At 37.4% G+C, this 22,982-nt stretch overlaps 1 protein-coding gene across 1 annotated transcript in view; it reads left to right on the top strand.

Annotated features, from left to right (window-relative positions):
• pcdh11 (protocadherin 11) overlaps positions 1-22,982 on the top strand; it is a 202,619-nt gene that overhangs the window by 129,825 nt on the left and 49,812 nt on the right. The window contains exon 8 of the mRNA XM_082555733.1: positions 13,977-14,012. Within this exon, the coding sequence (XP_082411859.1) occupies positions 13,977-14,012 (36 nt within the window). The remainder of the gene's footprint in view (positions 1-13,976; positions 14,013-22,982) is intronic.

The raw sequence follows: 22,982 nt of genomic DNA, 5'->3' as shown, positions 1-22,982 counted from the left end.
AACATATGTTAATGCACTTGGCTGTGGCCAGAGAAACAGCGAGAGGTTTGGAAAAAAAACACATGGGACTGGCCTCCTGGAGCACACATAGCCTTCTACAAAGATATTAATATGAGTCAGTGGTGGAAGAGGAGGAAAAATTACCCTGGCAGTGAGGAGACGTTTGTTTTCATGATGGTGATGGACCCCAATTGAGTAAAGCAGGCTGGAGAAGAGAGGATACTCTGTATTGGATGGCTTTTGAATTGCATCAGTGGCACACCTCTAACTGGCTCCTTTGCCAGAGAAGCTGACAACAATGTATTTGGGGAATATATGCATGAAGGAAATGGGAATATGTTTATGAAAATAGCCTCTAATTTATCGAGACTGTTCTGCTAAGATTTTTGTCTGTTTTCAAGAAGAGATCTTGTAGGCTGTAAGTAGAAGTAGGATTCAAACCTAATTCAAATTTTGTCATTTGAGTGTAATTTGGCCATCCTTTATCACAAACCATGTCAAGCTGCCATGTTAATTTGTCCTAATACAACGCGTGGCAGTACACATGCATCATTTGTGTTGAAGTTCTTTTGGCTTGTTTTTTTTTTATCTAACTTTGAACAACATGTAAAAACATAATGATAAGAAAAAAGGAATTAATACAGTTCACAATAACTGCTGTGAAATAACTGGCGTCTCTCTTTTTCCTGCAACCTACTGGTTTAAGCAGTTTACAATGTTTTAATTTTTTTCTTTGCTAAATCCTATGCAAATTTCCGCTCACAGAGTTTGCATTTTACTTGTCAAGATTTTCTAAAAGTTTCAAATGTTGGTGTATTTCTACTCCAGCCTGGCTCATTAGCTGCTAACCTTTACTGTTCGGGCCAGCTCTATGGTGATGAGGGGGAGGCAAAAAGACACCATCATAACGTTGCATGATTTGTTTCCTTTTTCACAGGGCAGTGCACATGGCACAAACATTTAGATAACTGTTACACCAAAAACTTAGCCACATACAACCATTGTTTGACTCTTTGTGCACTGTGTCCTAGTTACATGCTCACATCCTACCACACTGGACCTATCTCTGGTTATTCACATGGCTACTTCCCTTAAAGGAAAATATTTTCCAGTACAAAAGTTTCTGTTTAACCCAGACTTTCTGATCAGTTAACCTAAAGCACAGCACTTGTCACCTTCAAATGAGTTTCTGAGGTGCTAACAGTAAGTTGTGAACTTTATATAGAAAACACCATGGAGACATGGTCTGACGCTGCTTTTAATTTAGCCTCTAATGTATTGCGTTATTTTTGTGCCACTATTCTGAGCGCACGTAAAAGAAAATTGAGCGCACGTAAAAAAAAATTGCAGGTGCAAGTGTTGCATTTTGAGGAGAAATTTATTTTGAGCGAAGAAAAGCTGAATTTGAGTGAACAAAATTCATTGCTGCGTGCAAAAAATGTATTTCAGTGTTTGCTATTATCCACACACACACAATAGCAGCCCCTGTCGCTCAGTTTTTGCATTTGCGCTCACTCACAATGTGTTGCTTGCGCTCTCAACATTTCTGCCCGTGCGCGCTCAACTCTTTCTGTACACCGTTATATTTGTGCCACAAAACCAGCCAATCACAGATTTGGATACAAAAAAAATCTGATTGGCTTATCTGGTCTCCATGTATGTATCTATATATATATATATATATATCTATATATATATATATATATATATATATATATATATATATATATATATATATATATATATATATATATACACACACACACACACACACACAACACACACACACACACACATATATCACACGAAAAAGGTCAAGCCGGTCATTAACATTGGGCCATAAATTTTCATCAACATCACAGTGGATGTCTTCGTTGTTCAGGCACCGTGGGAAAAATCTCCTGGCATGATGAATCCAGGCTTGACATTGCTCAGCAGTTATATCACCACAAGCTTCACACATGGCTTGAAGAAGGGAGACATGCTCATGGGGATTGCGATCATACACCTTCCACCTCCATGTAGAGAAGAATTCCTCAGTTGGGTTGAGGATAGGGGAATATAGTGGAAGATAGAGGGTCATGAAGCGAGAATGTGTTTGAAACCATTCCTGAACCAGCTGTGCATGGTGGAAGCTGACATTGTCCCACACAACAACATAGACGATGTCTTCTCCCTGACAGGCCTGCTCCAGTTCATTTAAAAAAAACTATCAGGTGTTCAGTGTTGTATGACCCTAGAACTGGTCTACAGCCACAACCACACCATCTTCAGATATAGCTGCACCCATTGAGATGTTTCCCCCATGTTTTCCAGGGACTGGGATGGTAGCCCTTTGTCCAATAAGGTTACGTCCTCTGCGTCTAGTTTTTGCCAGATTGAAACCGGCCTCATCAACAAAAATATACTTGTGATGATTCACAGCAGCGTCCAGCTCCATCACCCTCTAAAATGATAATTTAGTTAGTTTTTTTTACAACTAATAGTTGTCAGTACTGTTTCAGTAATTGCATGCCAGTTTAGTGTTGTACCTGAATATATTCTGAACGCAGTTGTTTCACCCGGACATTGTTCCTCTCAAAAGGAACCAAGTAAATTTGTTTCTTGGAAACCTGGTGCTTCTTCAAAAGCCGGGCAATCGTTGGAAGGCTAATTGATGGCACATTGGCAAAGGTGTCATTGCTGTTCTCAATAGCCTGTTTGATTTCAGATAGCCGTGTGTCATTCCTTGCCCTGACCATTTCCACCACAGCCAACTCCTGCTGGTCAGTCAAAACACGTGGGCGACCACCACCAGGTTGTCTCCTGTTAATTCTGAGGACAATCATATACTGTCAATATTGAAGTATTACAAATTACATTACTGTAAACTGACAATTACATGTTGTTCATCTATACAATAGAGTACTATATTTTAGAAGTGAAGTTGCTGTAGCAGACATACCGGTTTTCTTGGCGAAAAGTTCTGATGATAGAGCTGACAGTTGACCTTTGTAAATTAGGCTGTACCAACCTGGCAGCCTCAGCCATGGTAAGGCCTCTGTTAACCTCATGGTCAACAATGATGGCCCGGACTTCATTAGAGATGATGATGCGTTGTCTTTTGCCTACATTTCTCTGAAGACCATCTCTCTGTCGAGGAGCACCACCACCTCTTTCTCTTTGTCTGTGCCCACCTCTCTGTCGAGGAGCACCACCACCTCTTCGATGAAGGTTTCCTCTCCCTACGAGTCTATCCTGCTCCATATTTGAACAGTGCGAAGTCTCAAACACAGTTCTACTTATATGGTAACTAATTGTGATCATCAGAGGGAAACAATTAGCAATTAGTATTTCTAGATTGAAAGCTCTTGCAGCAATGTGTAACTTACAAATGACCAGACAACAATCAGTCAAGTTGAAAATCCATGGACATAATGAATGATTCACTGATTAAACATTAAGATCAGTTGAATTAAATGACAGACAAATGTATTAAACTGAATAATAAAAGATGCAAATCAAAAATTTTATAGTGATAACATTATGAAAGGCAGTAACTGTGAACGAAACATTTATTTAGATGGAACACTTATTTTGTGTAGTGAAAAGGATATTTTGTCATTATGTGTATTGTACTAACACAATTGAAAATATGCTGAAATGTTTGAAAAAGGTGCACTTTTGATGATCTGTTGTGATATAAGTCCTAAGAGTTTTGAAAATGTACCAATTGCTTATGAAAACTGCGCCAAACCAATAAAAAAAACAGTAATGGAAAAAAATATACTTACTGTAACAATACTCAGAACTTACCTTTTAAGTTTTACGGTTACTGGACTATTAAAACTACAGTCTTTTGGTTATATTAAACCTATATGAGCTGTTTGTTTTTAAAAAAAAGAACAACACTTTTCACCACTGAGTAATGAAAACACACCTGTTACCAATGCGGAAAAAAACTATTCTGGAATATAGAAAGACAATCAGAATCAATTTCTTGGAGATGAACCCACACTGTTGGTTATAAACACAGATATAAGCCAATTTTAGCTGCACAAAAACGTCATCCTCATGCTAAATTTGATCGCTTAAGATATAAATTGATTTGTGTGTAGGGAACAGATTACATATAACTGGAATAGAAAAAAAGACGTATTTCTGAAATGAGACATGTCAACATTTCAGCGAGAGGGCCATTATTCTCACAGAGATTAATAAAGTATTATCACTTCTTGTTGTGGGGTTTTCACTGAAATTTATAACAAGGCCACTGTCATCTAATGTTTCACGAGCTTCTATGTCTGATCCTTACGCCTGTTGTAATATGTGAAGAATGACATTGAATGTCAATTCAATAACATTAATAACATTATAGCTACCATTTGGCAAATGGCAGTGTGTTTAAGACAGAAGCATCTACCACTTTTAGGAGATCAGTACCATAGATTTAGTGACAATGATTAATCAGTATCATAACTGTGTTTCATGTTCGTCAGAGAATGACAGTGGTTCAGGCTCTTTTCTCCACACTCGAGCTTGTGATTCACTACGTATTTGCACATCACAGTCTTTGGATAATGCTTCCATAAGTGTCAATGAGGAAAACTGTCAAATGTTTCAGTAGGAGAGCGATCAAATTGGTGAACAACTCATATTACAACAGGATCTTGATAAACTAAGGTATGACACATTAGTGGGTCTTTCCATTCTCTTTTTTTCGTGTTTCCTCCTTGGCAGTGCACTTTATTAGATAAACCTCACTGTTAATGCTGCTCAAGCTCTTGTGACTCACTATGGAGGCAGACATGCAGACAGGGCTGAACAGTTCAATTATTAGCCATTGAAACATGTAGCGTCTGCTCTTATGTCACCAACATTTACAGTATATTTAACTTAATTCCTGTCAAATTCTGCATCAGTTTTTAAATTGGTATAAAAACCACTGGACAAAACTCTGAACTGGATATCACTGTAGAACCTTTAGCAGACATGGTGAATAAAACCGAGTTTCTAAAAAGTGGGCAAATTTTGACAATTCTTTAGACCATGACAACCTTAAAATCCTGCCACTGGCGAGTAAAAGAAAATGGCTCTCAATACATATAACATGAGTTTTTTCCGCAACAATATTACAGTTAATAGCACACTAGGGTCGTATGACTAGTGTTGCTAAAACACTTAACTTTTTTTTCCCTGTCTGTCCTTTCATATTGTGTTTTAGCCAGCAGCAAAATCTTCATTTTCTTGTAGCAAATAATATTGTAATAATGCAGAGACTGTGAGGCGGATATAAAGCCCTGGATGTTATTATGCATTAGTAAGATTGTTATCATCCATTGTGACAGCACCAGCTGACATGCTATCACCAAACAGGGGGAAAACTAAGTGTAGACAAGGTGGAAATCAGCAAGGGGCACGAGTATCTTCTCTCACTTACACACTATCTCAGTCAGTGTGGCTGTGTGGAATATATATATGTATATATATATATATATATATATATATATATATATATATATATATATATATATATATATATATATATAATTCAATCAGGGCAAACAAACTAGGCAGTGCTTGTTCTGTCCCTCTACAAGTCAATCCACAACACTGCCATTAACCAGTGTAAAAATATCTAGGGCCTGACTTCAAGTGTTGGTGGTACTGTAAGAAAGAGCAAGGTATGTCTTCTGTGGTATAACTACTTGATATTGGAAGGAACCAAATTGAAGATTGAGTGAAAACAGAAAAACAGTGTTTGGTTGGTACTTTCATCATATTATTGCTTCCATAAATATATCTAACATTACTGCTTACCATTCTGTCTTATTCTGTTTTTTTAAGAAGGAAGTTTTTTTGCAAGAAAATGTGTCATTGTCTCAAGATGGTTCCAGGAAATTGCTTTACTTTACTCCAGTGGTCTGTACAGTCCCCAGATCACAACCCAATAAAACACGTTTATGGTGAGGTGAAGTGGGATGTTCATAGCATCTGTAACAATGAAAAACTGCAAAAACTTTGCAGTAAAGTCACAATAGATCGAAATCCTAATGTAACATCTTTAACAACTTATTGAATCATACTTTAAAAAAGGGGGCATCTCTGGAGGTCAAAAGATGACCCTATTACTTAGGTGTACTTAGAATTGTCAATGGAAGTATTTACAATAGTAGTAAAGGACTCGACTTCAGTTAGAGACCTCAGGCTGAAATATTCGTTCCGTTCCTTGACTTCTTAGCATAGACACCATGACATCCTAAATTTGCATAGCAGTAAAGATCAATGTAGCTCTTGGAGGCTGCGGTGACACTCTTTTTTCCCTAGTGTAGTCTGGAGCAAAAGGAGGTGAGAAGGCATTGAGTGATGTGGGTAAAGAAAGCCAGACACTTCCTCAACTGTAGTCAACCTCAAAGAGCATTTTGTCATGTATCTTCACTTGGTAAAGTACCTGCAACCCTCTTCACATCACTGCTGAATCAAGGTGTGCTTCACATGGTTTGATGCTGTTTGATGCCAGTTGAAATATGGAAAAAGTAATGGCAAAGTAAGAATGTTTTATTTCTTTTTCTCTAAAACTGGCATAGCATTTTTTTTTTTTGCCTTTTAAGCACATGAATGATTTTTGGTAAGTGGTAATTATTAAGTTAGATGTCACTGCATTATGAAGGATGTCCTTCAAGCTGTACCTGATTTCAAGGGACAGCTTGACAAAGCTCACTTTGAATTTGGTTGAAAGCATGTCTAATTGAATTTTGATACGTAATTAAATCAAGCAATAAATCAGCGCAGATCCCACTGCAACCGACAATTCAACACTCCTGAGCACCACAAGCTAATTATGATGAAGTTATTATCTCAGCCAAAGGGAGTTCTCTGAATGGCTCCTTCTGCATCATGTAGAATCTTTTCAACTAGAATGTACTCAACCTTGAGAAAAGGGCATCTTTCATAATGGCTCCAAAAGATCCTATAAATTTTACTTGCTCTCTTGGTAATGTATCCATGTCGCAAAATTGTCCTACTTAAAGCTTGATGATTTCTTAGAGCAGTCACAGCAGTGGAATGTTTTTGACTCACTTGTGCACATTCACACATTAATACACCAAGTTAGAAATGATCCGATGTACGCGAGCGATTGCGGCTGGTAGTAATTTCTGTCAATAATCCCTTGATGTGTAGGAAGTGGCTATATCGATTTAACATGGATTTAGAGCATCATCCTCATCATCTGTTTCCCGCCCTCATATGGTTAATCAATTATATCCCCTGAGATTTAAGTATGCTTTAGATGCCATGCACCGCGCATGTAATCTCATGACATAAGGTATTAAATGAAGTCTAATTATAACTTTGCAGCTATGTGTCATGCCGCACTCTTTTAATACCTTCCCTAAGAAGACAAATTGGTGTGTGCTGGATTTTGATTTAGTGAAAAATAAAATCTTAGGACCATCACATGATCCTGGTAAATAAAATGGGTTTTAATCACCAATCGGCTTGACTCTACACTACCTTTGACACGAGCCCAAAGACGTGAAAAAAGGACAAAATTCTTCAATTCCCAAGACAACCATACTAGTTCTAGCTCATATGGTTTTCATAAATGAATCCTCTGCCACAATTACTGGAGTAGCCTCCTTCTGCATAATTTGATGAGCAAAGAGAACATTGATGAACTTTTTTAATTATTATGCCGCTTGGGATTCTGACACAAACGCCACAGAAAGGGAGGGGGTCCACCAGCATAGCTGCCAAGGAGCTTTTCCCCCTCCTTTCTCTCTTTTCCTCTTCCCACATCACCTTTTTTTAATTCACCCAATTTGTTGGCCCAAATGAAACAGCAAAAGGTTAGAGTGTGGAGTAATTAACAGCAGCTAGCTTAATGAAATCAGGAGGGGCTGGTACACTGGGAGGATCAATACCTCGCTAAGAGTGAAGCAAGAAGGGGGATTGTCCAGGGGAAACACACACATATACAGACCACTTAATAATAATAAGCTGATTAAAAGGCAACATGGTGTCCACTTGTAAATCAAAACTGGTTCGAACATACGGTGACATTATTGCTATTTAGTAATTGTGTTAAAGAAATGTTGCTCCTTATGCACACTCAAGAAGTTTACAGGATTTACACCGCTCTCTGTGGTTTGCTGAGAGGGTTTCCCTTTAATGAATGTCAATAAGTACATCAATACACTTTGGACAACTGAACACCAGTGCAGAGGGAAATGGTTATTCTATTTATCTAAGGCTACACTTAAGTATATTGAAGACTTTATTAGCCTCTTTCGATGAGGAGGTGTTTTGTTTTGCAACCGTTTTATTATGCTGTCTAAGGCATGCTGTGTTTGCCAGATATATAAGAGATGTAAACTTGAACTCTGCTCACTTTGTCTTGGCTGAGACATCCATGTCTCTCGAGTCTGCGTGCATTAGCAGATGGCATGCACATCCAAGTTTTCCGTGGTGAATAGTTATGTGTGCATATGTATGCATGTGTCTCATTGTTTTGAGGCTACCTGACAGTTGACAATTTGCTCCTTTTGATAAATTCGGACACATCCATCTCTTCCTCTGGGAAAGCAGCTGATAGCGGGCCATGTGCTTTTCTCCCACCGTCTCCAAAGAGCTCAAGTAATAGACCACGGCACGTTTTTTTCAAATACTCCAATCTTGTCAAAGTGCTGCCTGACCATTGTTTTCACAGACTTCATGCAGTAAGACTAACTGAATTGCAGAAGACCCGAGTTTCACCAAGGAACCCTAAGTTGCAGTCAAAACAAATGCGAAATATACAAGTTAAGAGACCGTGGCCAACTAGAAAGGTTCTCGTCTCTCTGGCTTGCTCTGTGCTTCTCCCTACCTTCAAAGGTATTTACACTATGAAATAAACTGTTATGTGGGAGGCTGTAAAGATGGGAGCAGCAGATCTCATTAGTGTTAAACTATTAGGAGCATGAGGACCCCAGGGATGAGGGGTTTTAAGGCTTTCACTGTAGCTTGAAGTTATCACATCATATGCTCTTTAAAAATGTTTTCACAAACTGCAGTGAGGAAGTTATTTTTTCTTTTACTTTGAAGTTATTGCTAATGGAACTTACTCAGCAAAGCTTATTATTGTGATACTTATATCTTAATTGCTAACATATTAGAGCGGTCATAATTGAGCATGGACCTTTGTGCCATGATGTTAACAGAGATCAAGAAAAAGTCACAAAAATGATGGAATAACAGGAGTCAGTGATTTGATTGCCATTGTGTTAATGGATGCCTGTGGAAATTACTGGATTATAAATGTGTTACATGTTTGTGATATGTGGTAATTTAACTATTTTTGGCTCCCAGCTGTGTTTCTGTGGTTTTAAAGTGCACTTGAATGTGTTTAGAGCTTGATGAAGTTAAAATTAGACCCCATTGTGGCTACTAAATGTCATTAGAGTGTGGTGTAATTTAATATCAATGTTTGTTGTCCTTCTCTGGTGACATATGTTTACAAATAAGTCTCTGTTTGTAATGTCCTTTGGACTACAAATGTATCTGTAAGTAAAATACAAGTCTGGGGTGTTCTGAACACCTAAAAATTTTATTGAAGTTAAAAAAAGATAGATGCACCTTTCAAGAGTTCAAAATTGAAGCCAAGTGTTTTACACCTGCATTCTTTCCTCTGGCCGGTAGTGGACAGCTCAACAAAACAAAAGTTTGATTGATTGTGCAGTCTTTGAAAAAATAAGGTTACTGTTCTCCTGTTAGATGATCTCAGTAACCAGTTCCTAAATGAGTTTGTGATCTATGGTTTATGGTCTTAGGTGTTAATTTTAAATCTTATTTTGGACAACATGATCTTGTAAATCATGTTCCCCTTTAGTGTCAAAAAGACAGCATAGCATTGGAGTACCTTATGATTGTCAATAGCTACCCAGGGGCAACCTCCATAGCTGAAAGACAATGCAATTGGAAAAAAAAAAATAGTTCCTGTAGGCACCGCTTGAAGCTCACTCCAAACTGGAGTCAACACCCCCCCCACCTTTAGCAGCATCGCAAAATTTCTATTTTTCAGACATTCAACTAATAAAGCCCAGTCAGCATGGGAGCAATTGTAGGTATTGACTTATCAGTTCAAACACTTGATTTAATTAGTTTTGTAGATCAATTAGTTGTACTTGGGTTTAGTTTTAATATGCTATCTTATCTCTGCACATAAAACACGATCTCTGTAAGGCCTTTCATGTTATCTCATTAGAAAATGTAAGGCAACCATTCTTTAGACTGATCACTTTGCACCTTTGTCTCATGCAAAGAGTCCAATAAATATGTTAAAATAACAGGAATAATGAGGTGAAACCTGACAGTGAAGAACACGTGCGGTAATCAGAATATGTTTAGAAAAAATGATCATCGTGATCATGAACCACTACGGTTGAACAGGCATACACACGTTGATTTAGTTACTCATACAAACGTGGTAATGGATTTATTCAATGGATAAGTGGGCCCAGTGAGACTCTGCATGGGGTCCAGAATTTGTACTTCGCCACAGGCCAAGTATTATAAGTTGGAACAGGAATAAATTTTGATTACCTTGGACTCATTTTTTATACTCAATATGCAAATGTATATGTACTTAGGGAGACTTCAATACTGGCCCATATATAAGCGTAAGATGAAGGAAAATAGCCTTTTTAATATCCCTAATATACACATAGTGTTCATGTTGCGCTTGTCTTGCATACTGCGTGCACAGTTTCCACTGTAGATGGAATATTAGCTACCCTCCTGTAACCTACGCTCAGCTGGAATGCACTCATTTCTGTGACTTTTGATTTGTTTTTTCTCGGTTTCTCTACCACTGTAGCAGCTTGGCATGCCAGAGCTCAGACCATTGCTTGTGAAGAAGGTTTGTCATAGGACTTCAACCTGCCTTCAGTTCATACTGGAACTCAGTCAGTAACTCAGTCCTCTAGTCGGTTCACTATCAAGTCTCATTACTAGCAAATATTTTGCAAAACATGCCCTCCAAAGCAACAATATGTCCTATATGTCCCTTTTACTCCTATGTACAGTGTACCCACAGTGTCTCAAAATTAGGATACATTTGGATACAGAAACAGAGCACAATAAGGTCTGGTGTTTTTAATCAATTATTTATCCAATATTTTAATGATCAGAGTGCCTGGGGTGATCAAAGGCGAGGTTTGAGCTCCACTGCCTTTGCTCGCTAAGACATCCCTCTGTACTTTGATGTGGTTCACCAACAAATGCACTTATCTTAAGCATAACTCTCTCCCAGGCTTGCATATGAGTGCTTTGAAACTGCTAGTTTGAGAGGCGTAAATCCAGAGAGAGGGTCACTGACCAATCCATACTGAGGAGAGAAAAAAAGAGAAAACTCATACATTTATGGTCTCTGACAGTCAGATGTACAACTACTGCTTTGAATGTCATCTAAATATGAAACAACCACAGGTCACTTTCTCAGGTCCCTTATGTGCATTATCATATATTTAATTGGTTGGCAAGGTCTCTAACTTGAAGTATGTGTCACAAGATGTTGAATAAAACATTACTTGAAGAAGAAACAACTGCCCGGTGGCAGCCCTAAGTAAAATTCTGCTTTAAATGACCAGTCATTAGATGCAAATGAGTAAATCTTCAGACAGACTTGACTGGTGTTGTTAGTCTCAAATGTGCAGACAAAATACATAAATAATAAAATAAACATGTACTTCTCATTTGCGTAAACAGTAAAGGTACATTTAAAGAAAGACACCGATATATGCCTTTATAATATTTTTGTATTCCTTATAATCTGATTATGAGTGCTTAGTAGATATTTAGGGCATAATGTGATGATGAAATGATAAGTGGAGTGTTAATTCTAATTACAAGCTTATGTAATCTACTTTGATATGAGTGACATTGTCTCCATATGTAGAAGAGATTGTTAAGAGTGCATCTACAGTTGCAGTTCTTGAACAGGATACTTTTGAAATTGATGTGCTGCTGATTTCATAGTAATTACAGTGATTCATATGCCAAGCAAGTATCGTGACTGTGTTAGAAAGATCTTAATCATATTTTTGCCTTGCAGAAAATTTAGATATGGAGAAAAAAAACATAGAAATAAAAGAAATGGAAGGTGGCTTTGAAATCTGCCCCATTTGCAATAATACCTAAGACGACACAATGTAAAAATCCTCGCAGCCAGCAGGATTTATGAGCGAAAACAAAACGAAGGGACATTTCCCATCCTTCTTTTCCACTAAGCAATTGGCATTGATAACATACCTCCTAATTCATTTGTTTAAATCTATTGCCACAAGGTGCCAGCAGCAGCATTATAGTGCAATTGTAGTGAAACAGCAATACATCCAGTGACACAGCATAAGTCAAGTGTAAGCACAAAAGTAAGGCCTAGGCAAGGTTTTACATTTAAAATTTTCTCAGTTGAGTCATTTGTTTACTAATGGGTTACACACTACCAGTTGTTAGTACCTGCTCCTTGTAGGCCTTCTTACACTGGTTGTACTGGATGGTCTGTTTTTGATTCGAGTTGTGAAGCTTGTCGTTTCTGTTTTTCTCGAGAAAAGTATTCTTTTGTATTGTGCTCAGAGGTCTGACTTCTTGTAGCCAAACCACTTCAATACTATTGAAGTGGCTTCTTTTCTAGGTACTAAATTGTCATCAGAGGCCATCATGTTGTGTTACTTTCAGGCATGTTTAGGTTTGTGTCACTGTTGTCCATGCTGGGGAATATATGATCAATAATATTGCAAATGAACTTTCATAAACAGTTTATGCAACATAAGGTTGTTGCTGCCTACAAAAGATTTTTTAAAAGCCATCATTTTCTGTATGCACATCATACTCTAAAGCCAATATTAACATATGTTAACTCCATATATTTAGACTCCAGCTTTTGAGGGAAACACTGCTAAATGATATGCTTATCAGCTAACTGCTAGCTTTGCTTGTCTGCCTTTTAGTGTTGGCTTTATCAGAGCTTTTGTGCTATAAATGCAACAGTAGGGTGTTCTGGGCACAGTGGATGATGATGAGAGGTGAGATGGAGCCAAACCGTAAATGTATGGGCTGTAAAACTATAACAATGAGTTGAAAGATACTAAAACCCTTTATGGATTCTTATTTTTTTCTTTTTAATTTAACTGGCCACCACAAAGAACCATTTTGTTTTTAGTGAATATCTTGGGGCGTACTCCTCTATCGCTCAGTCAGTAACAGCATCCCTTGGCGAATAATTATGGAGGGATAATCTGTTGACATGAACTTGTTTCCTGTTCATTGTTTTACCGTTCCACCCCAGTAGTCCTCTCAGCTTCTCCCCTGTCTAAGTGGCACTTCACTGCCACATTTCTTCTATTTTCTTTGCAAATAAAGTCACGTATTCAGATTATTATACACAGTACAAAGAAAACAAAATTGGTGATTAAAAATTAAATACTCTTATCTCTCTGTGAGTTATCTAAGTCCCCAGAGAGAGGATGCTATTTTGCAGGCTTGCGGGTGTCTTTTGTTCCCAATTTAGAAGCTTGTCACTGTTTATTGTTAATTTTTGATGCTTCATTTGATATTCTGTTCACTTTCCTCCCTGACATGTGGAGAAAACATCTTTATCAAAGTATCAGATGTAGGGCTTCTGTTGTCAGGATGTCAGGTTTGCCCTATTCTTTACTTTTCTGGGGAGCGGGTGTGTACTCTGCAGCCTGGTTTGCTGGCGAGCCAACTGGGCACGGAAGTGCACTGCACAAAGTTTGTATCCGAGCAAGAAATCAATATGTATCCTTATTCTCAATTCCTACTTCAAAAAACTCTCAAATCTACGTGGTTCTCGATTGTGAACTCTGATTGACTCTAAGAACACCGGAAAGTTCCCCGTGCACTTTCCTTTGCTGAGTTCAAATATCAATTTCAATTGTAAATTCTCTATAGAGTTACAGTCAGACAGCGATGTAAAAATCTGTCATCTTTCCTTGCAGGAGGCCTGTCAATTGGGGAAGATCACCTCTGTGAATGTGAGTGCTAAACATTTTTTTCTGCTCTCTCTTGCATGTTCACATCTATCAGCATGAATGTTGCCTGATAAAGCACTTGTTTGGACTGCTATTATATTTTACAGCAAACAAATTAACACTGTCAGCTAATGTTAATACTTGGGTGAACATTACAGATGTCAAGAACTGTTGTCTTTTTCAACACAATAATTATTTACTCTGTGCAATTAGAGTCAAACACATCTCACTAACGAATGTTTGACGCTCACTGTCAGATGCACATTCCTCCACAATATTATTTTTTAACTGCACAGGTGTGCCATTATATTAACACTGTATGGTTTAAATATGGTTACATGCAATTGAGCGCTAGTTTCAGACTTTAAATGCTTTTTGTCTCGAGTGCAACACATTTTTTGTTTTGCTTAAAAAACATGTCGTTCCTCACTAAAAATAGCAAATAATAAACAGCTCTGCTTATGCCGTTGGTTGAATCTTAAACAAAAAGCACAGATGAAAGTCCATTGCTGGATTTGATTCTAAAAATTCTGGAAATAGCTAACAGAAATGGCAAATCTTCTTATTGTGATGGCCTTTTCCGTTTGTTATAATCATATTCTAGTATAAATACGACTAACGCGAGTTAGAGCTATAAAGCCCTCCTGGCCACATGGTAATGTGTGACCAAACGACCAATAACTTGTGTCCATAATAAGACATGTGAATGAGATAATTAAATAGTATTCACGAGTTAATAAGACATGGGAATTAGATATTAAATCGTGGCCACAACTTCATTATAAAGTGTCCATGACTTTGAATATGAGATAAACAAGATCAGAAAGCTGCAAGGTGTCTGATCTTTTAATTGTTGCCTGAAGCGCATAGAGCTTTGTTCACGTCTGGGCTCAACCATCAAGTCAGATGCTTGTAATTTTTGCCCTCTCAAGATCTATACGTGTATAAAAATAGCATAAACAACAAAATTACAAACTATTTTTGCTGTTGCTTCAGAGCAGGTTGTTGTTTTTAGGTGCCAGGCTGTGTTTAAACAGAACACAGGTTATCAACACATCCGTCATGTCACGTATTTTGATTTCTTAGCCACTACTCAGTATTCCTCAATTATATAATTCCTTACACAGAAGAAAACAACAGACATGTAACAGGACTGAGAGAGCGAGAGCTGGTTCAGGGCCCCTCCCACTGCTGATAATGCAGGATATTATTATAACTCATCCCAAGGTTAAAATAAAACAAAATTAAATCAAATTTATAGATGCTTCATGTGTGATAATTTCCCTAAAGAGCTCGCTTGATGCTGTCAGTAAACAACAGATTCTGTATCTTGTGGCCAGGCATTAATAACACATGGCAACAATTTAGTTATCATATCTGTATTCCTAACTGCCTCTTAGCCACAAGTTATTGATCTTGTCATCACAAATAACTAACTTGTTGCCATGCAGTAATATTTTGTCCACCAGTGTCTCCATCAGGCTCCATAAATAGCTGAAAGATGTTGTCAAATTTCATGTTGACAACAGTATAATGTCATAAGTATTGAAAAGCATCGTCTTATTACTTTAAAAGTTGTTTGTTGGATACATGACAGAGTGAAATGTTTATTCATTTATCACTAAATCCCATCCAGTATATGTTCATAATGTTTCACTGTAAGGTTTATGCCACAGCTGACCTAAATTTAGACTATTGGTAATAACAATACAATGTAATGGTAAATCTATCATCAAAATATTTTTAAATGCAAAAATATAATAACTGTTGTAATCCATGAATTTTCAAATTTGCTGTTTTATAAAACAGCTGAAAAAAGTAAAGCACATCATTATTATTTTTTGATTAAGGTGCCAAATCACAATTATTTACTTGGCTTCCTGAACAGAAAAATTAGTTTTAGTGGTTGATTGTTATGCTTGATTAATTTCTGACTTCTCACAGCAGTCCTGTGTGCTGGCTCTGTTATGGGTATAAAAGCACAAATTCAGTTTGTCATTTGCCTAATAAATAACAATATAAAACACACATCTGATTTCAGATGTGTGTTTTCATGTTTTATGACAGGTAGTCTAATAGATTTGTATTATGTCTGTAAGCATCCTGAGGGATGAGGAGTGTTTGGGGGAATCACAACAGGACTGTTAAAGTTCTTCCTTACTGTTTGCACAGTAACTTGCAACCCAACTTTTCTGCAGTTTCAGCATAATGTTAAGCGGCAGAAAATGCTTGTGTTAAACTCTCACATTAGTTTTTTGACTACACAGTCAGAATTATTAATAACATCTGTTGCTTATTCATACTGAAGTCATCATGTTGGTGACATTTCACATTTCAGTGTGAGACCACAGTTTGCCAGGACTGGAGATATTATATGTTTTGTCATAACAGTGTCACACAAAGAATATCAGAATTATCAGTGTATAACAGCAGATGACTCAAAGACTGATGACAGTCAAAAAAACCACCCAGTAATCTCTCAGCCCACTTGCTAGAATCACCTCCTTCTTGTGTGTTCCTGCTAACTCATCATCTCACAAGCAGCGGCATATCACCTTACACATAATAGGCAGAACTGGAACAGCATGTACAAAAAATATCAAAGAAAGGACTAAAGAAATACCTAAAACCACATTGGTTTTTATTTATTTATTGCCAATGTTGCACCACCTTCACATCAAGCAACACTGGGACATGCAGGACACTGCTTTTTGGATCTTGCCATTGCTGTATAGCCGCTTTTTTTCACTCTACATAAGACACGTGTGACATGACAAATCGCCATCTCCTCTGAACAGATTTATGCAGGTCTAGGTGTGCCCGCGAGCTGATCCTTATCTGAAATGGCAGAGCCAATCTCCCCTGATTCACTCCTAAGTGGTCTCTGTTTATCACTCAGTAAGGTGGTTGTCAGCCAAGTCCCCCTCTGTGCACCGCTGACTTCTTTGCTATTTTGAGAGAACGGCAGTTGGGGGGGGGGGCAGTATATGTAATAATAAAAGCCATAGAGCTGCAGCCTACCAGAGAACAAGGTGGCAACCACTTGGCCTCCCCTCTTCTCTATCTAAATATAGCCGACTTATAATCCAGTAACCCGTGAATTCATCCCTGCCAGGGTGGTTACCAGAGGGCTGGTTTTGGATTTTCGAGCTTGTTATATGGTAGAACTTGGCATGCACGTCTCCTGTTCGTTTATCTCTGTGTACATACTTCTCAAGGCAGTGTTTTATCTGGCTGAACGGGCTTTGTTTGGTCTTGATATCTCTTACAGCAGCTTGTCTTTGGTTTATGGATTTCTGGCAGCTTCTTTAAATAAGTGATTATGCTTAGCAAAACACTCACCTTGACTCCTTGGTGAATGTTTGTTTTTGTTTGTGGTGTTTGTTTTTCGACATTAATGTTTTATTCGCATTAGTCATTACCTCTGGGAGCAAAACTTTTATTTATTTAAGACCTATTAATGGTATTTAATTGTAATTAATATTGTAGCTCCGAGTGACTTTGTAGCGAGGGCACCATGAAATCGAATTAGGCTTTTCTTAACATCTGGCATCAACTTGAAGGAGCCTGAATAAACAACAGTCTAAAAATGAAGACACTCCCTCATGCAAAATGATTATGTCCTAATTGTCACGGGCAGCTGTTTGTTCTAATAGATTCTGGGAGCCATTGTTGAAGCAAGTTTTCAGTAATTAGAATCATGTGGAGAGAAAGCGTGCTTTTTTGTAAAGCTGCCAACCTTCCGTAAGTGGGCTTTTTCTTTTGCTGGAACCTGGACATTGCATTTGCGTGCATCCTCCAGTAATTTGAGAAACAGCTGCCAACGCTGTTTGAGAACAAGTAGATATTTAGACCACTTGAAAGCGTGGGCAAACATGGCACACATAACTATATAATTTTGCCAGCAAGGTATTTCTTCTTCCACTCTCTTAGAAAATGAATAAAACCATGAGAAAAAAAAGGCTCTGTGCTGTAGAATATATACCACCAGAGAATCTCCCGCCATGTGCAATAAAAAGAAGATTGATTTTAGTACTACGTCTTGTGTTTTTATGTATTTGAGAAATTAATGCAGCGCATGTGAACAAATACATTATTCCTCCAACAAAACGCTTTTGTTTCAGAGTTTTTATGTCAGACAATAGTTGACGGCTATGTGTGTTTGGCTGTTTGTTTCTTTGACTACATGCCCCCTTTTTCTGTCTTTTTCTTCTTATTTCTCGTCTGTCTTTTTAAGGGCATACGCACACTCAAACTCTCACACACACTCGCACAAACGGAGAGCAGGATTTGAGGCCTCGGGTTCCAGATGAATCAAGAAAGAGAAAAAAAAGAGTATTTAACAAACTGCTTGAACATCACAGTATTGAAACCACTCAGTTTGTGCTTTCAGGGTGCTAATTGTGAGGATTTAGGTTAGGCAGCCCACTCTAATAATTTTTAAATGAAGCTTTTTGGTGCACTTTGTTTTTGGCAGCTTGTCCTTCTTTAGAGCCAGACTTTAGTTCGCTCTCCATCTCTCCTCTGTTTCCTTTGCCTTATTTAGACTTATCAAACAACAACAACTGCTTTATCTATACACTGTGGTGACTATGGAAAAATATGTGTGCGCAGCTTCTCCTGAGCTTAAAGGCGCAAGTGTTAATGATGTTTTTAATTCAGGACATGCATATTGCTTTTGTTGCTATAGCAATGGAAAATCAAGATAGTCATTTGTGCCAGTTGTATTTGCTCTCGGAAAAAAAAAATCTTATCAGTTTGAATAATGGGATGAATAAAATTCGCCGCAATAACCGAAGCTGAGGGCGTAATTATATTTTATACGTTTTATGCCTCTATACAGCGTGATGCAGTATGATGTTACTGAGGGAATCATGTGTAGACATAAATTCAAGCTGCAGTCTATATTACAGAGACTGCACTGTGTTTCACCATGGCTGCATCAAACTCAGATATCCTCATTTCTGATTTTGTCTTTGTAAAGGAAACAATTTTTTTATCAAAGTAAAAATATAAAAGTCTGTGGAGTCTAAAGATTGCCCACAATATAAAGGACTGTAACCATGTAGTTTGCTTTCTGTTAGATTAGCAAACATGTTAACGGAGATACTTACAGAGTATATTTCTTTGTTAGCTCCAAAGAAAGGTCACAACATAAACTTCTGTAAACCTCCAGAGAAATCAAAGAAGCCTGTACTGTTGAGAAGAAAATGCCCACACTCCTGTGATCCCCAAGACTTTACAAATCAAAGTCTCAGCCTCCACACACGTTTCCACTTCTTTTGTGTCTAAATTGGGTGAGAAGGAAAACTAGGACATACAGTATTTCAACCTGTTAATACACATCCCATATACCACAGGACCTGTACTGCACAAGTGTCAATTACAAGCCTTACAGATACCCTATATAGGAAAAGTAAATTAATTATTTTGTGCCACTATTGTGAGCGCACGTAAAAAAAAGTTTGCAGGTGCAAGTGTTGTATTTTGAGGAGAAACAACAACAGCATGTTCAAGCTTGATCAGCTGTTGTTAGAATTTATTTAATATTACTTTCTAGTATCAGCTGGTGTTTGCTGGAGCCACAGCTGTAAAAGCTGCTGCTCATGATATCGGTTTGGAAACATGAAGGTTATACAAATCATACATATATACCAACAAGACAGTGTACATCACTGTTACAACAGCGTTTGTTTTAGTTCAAAGGCTTTATGGTTTTTCCTATAATACCTGGTGGTGTAGTCGGTGATTTTTTGTCAGTTCATCCTTATATATTATGTTTAACCCGAGTGACCACCCGGTCAGCTGATGGGTAACAGGCATCTCCGAAAACGTTAGAGCAGTTATGCAAATATGTGATGTCTTGATGAATCGAGCAGATATTAGAAGTTTACACAGCACCATTCTCACATGAAAATATCTTAAAAGTTTATTTTGTGACCCAGACAGAGTAATATTTCAAACTCCGCCACTCTGAGTTCCTCCGCCACTGCCTCGTTTGAATTTTGGACGAAATGGATTTTGGGATATTGCATTTTGTCATTTCGAGCTGATTGGAGACCAGAACAGCCAATCAGATTTTTTTGCATCCAAATCTGTGATTGGCCGGTTTTGTGGCACAAATATAACGGTGTAGAGAAAGAGTTGAGCGCGCACGGGCAGAAATGTTGAGAGCGCGAGCAACACATCGCTCAGAATAGTGGCACAAAAATAACGCCATATTTAATAGGCCTGAGACACCCAAAACATTTTGCCAATATAAGGTCACTGTCTCAGTTATTCAGTTTAAAGATGGATACACTATGGAGTTACTGTAAAAGAAGATAAACACTAGATAACACAAGTCATGAAAAACATTTAGGCATGGATTTCCCTTGGAAATGTCATCTCACTATACTCATTCGTCTATGAGTAAGTGTTGCTGTCACTCCTTCCTTGGTGTTAATATTCTGTCTTTGTCATTGGTGGTGTCCTTAGAGCAGGGATGTGAAACACATTTTACATCGTGGGCCGCATACAGCCCACTTCGATGTGAAGTGGGTCGCACCAGTGAAACACAATACACATGTAACATTACAGAAGACATTGATCATTGTGCCTGTAATTATGAATTTAGACTATAGAGTTTTCAATAGTTAACAGAAAATGTTCGTGTGCTTCGGTGTAGTATGGGTGGCAATGGACGGTGGGGCTCTATATCAATCAGAAAAGCTGTAACACTAAGGGCCTTATGTTAGACACCCTTGCCTTAGGGGGAGGTGACCAGAACCAATACCTGTGCTACTTTTCAATACCAAAATTCTAAAAAAACAAAACTATTTTTGTTTAAGTGTCACAGATAAAAAAAAATCAAAGAAAACAAAGGTACATATGCTGCTATTGTTCAGAAACCGATGGGGACAGCATACATCTTGAACATAAACATGTGTTCATGTCTACTCTTATATGCTATATGCTGAACTATATGAACCACAGAAAAAAAACTTTGCATGGAAGATGGCGGCTAGTGCCGCTGGCCTGACTTATTGTTACGAAAGACAGTAGAAGTCGGGGATGGAAGTATTTTGCATTGTTATGCTGAAATACCGTACCTTAAACCTGTATTTTAAGATGACAATAGCTGTGGTGCACAAAGAATTCTGGGGCTATAGGGGTCTGTAGAAAAAACAGGTTTCTGTTTTGACCTCGACAAACACTTTTCTGCTGACTTCATGGCCTCAATCACTCATTTTAGGTCACACTGAATAAAAACGAATTATTGTAAATCTTTGTTATACATGGTGTCTCAGAAAGAATAATCTGATTTCAAAAGGCTATATATTATTAAAGTGATGGAAGTTTCAATTTTAAAATACAGCACGTCTGAATATAGAGTTTCACATGTAAAATAATGTTCACAAGTGCTCAGTGTGTTTATTCATTTTATACTTAATATTAAATCCCATCCAGTATATGTTCATAATGTGTAATACAGTGCTTAACACATTTATTAGACCACCCAGTGTAAGGTTTATGCCACAGCTGACCTAAATTAACAGTGTTGGTAATTACCAAAAATCATTGTTTATTTTTCTGTAATGCTTAATCTACCAGTACACACAAGTTATTTAATCCAAATATTTTAAAATGCAAAAATATAATAACTGTTGTAATCCATGAATTTTCAAATTTGCTGTTTTATAAAACAGCTGAAAAAAAGTAAAGGACATTATTATTATTATTATTATTATTATTTGATTAAGGTGCCAAATCACAATTATTTACTTGCATTCCTGAACAGAAAAATTAGTTTTAATGGTTGATTGTTATGCTTGATTAATTTCTGACGTCTCACAGAAGTCCTGTGTGCCGGCTCAAATGTGTGAATAAAAACACAAATTCAGTTTGGTATTTGCTTAATAAATAACAATATAATTTCAAACACATTTTTGACTGATTTCAGATTTCTATTTGTGTTTTCATTTGTTAAACACTGTGTTATGTGCTTAATGTCTGTACGCATACTTAGAGATGAGGAGTGTTTGGGGAATCACAACAGGACTGTTAAAAGTTCCTCCTGATTGTAGTTTGCACTGTAACTCGCAACCCAACCTTTCTGCAGTTTCAGCATAATGTTAAGCTTAAAATGCAAAAGTGTTCGGTGCGTCCCTCTTCTGGACGCGTATATCTACACGATAGTCAAACCCATACTTTTGTGAGCGTGTCTGGAGTCAATGTAGCCACTGCTACTGTTATTCTACCAGCAATCATGTAAAATTCACAAACTGCTCTTTCTAACAGTACGTGTTTTGCTTACTCTTTACTATGTTTCAAAATAGATAATTGTCTACGATATGAAACTGCATGTTAGCTAACGACTTTTAATTGATGCGTCATTCAACAATTTACTTCTTCAGAAACCAGCGGGCAGTGTCACTGTAGCTAAGGCCATCTTTTATACTGTTTATATAAAATACACACTACCTTTTTATTTGGAATTGGCATTATGATATCAGTTATGTCCCATAGGCTATAATGTTTGCAATGGCTAAAAAGATAAATAAATGAATGAATGAGCTAACATATTGGAGCTAATGATCGACTTCATAGTACCATTAGCAGGTTACCTTTCCAACCATTTCATTCAGTCTTTTCGTCTTATAAACAAAGTATCATGTTAACGTTTTAAGTAACAAGTTTGTCACCACCTTGTTGGTGTCTTTAAATTACTTTATAATAAAAGATTTTATGTCTAAGTAGTGATGTTTTTTTTTTTTTCGATAGTTGGAAAAAATGGCTACTGAGTATTGTGTAATTTTACTGGTACTGGAACAAACTAGTCTCTGATACTGTAAAATATCTATGACCTAAAGCCTACAGTGTAAATGATAATTAGTTAAACACCAAGCTCACCCATGAGCCTTACCCTACTTACATGTTAAGGTTAATTGAATCAACATCTTGATATGAAATGGTCTGGTCTGTATTTGTATA

Source organism: Aulonocara stuartgranti (assembly GCF_965226115.1).
Source record: "Aulonocara stuartgranti genome assembly, chromosome: 2".
Classification (NCBI taxonomy): domain Eukaryota; kingdom Metazoa; phylum Chordata; class Actinopteri; order Cichliformes; family Cichlidae; genus Aulonocara; species Aulonocara stuartgranti.
Note: the sequence above shows the minus strand (reverse complement) of the source record. Positions and strands in the feature narration are given on the sequence as shown.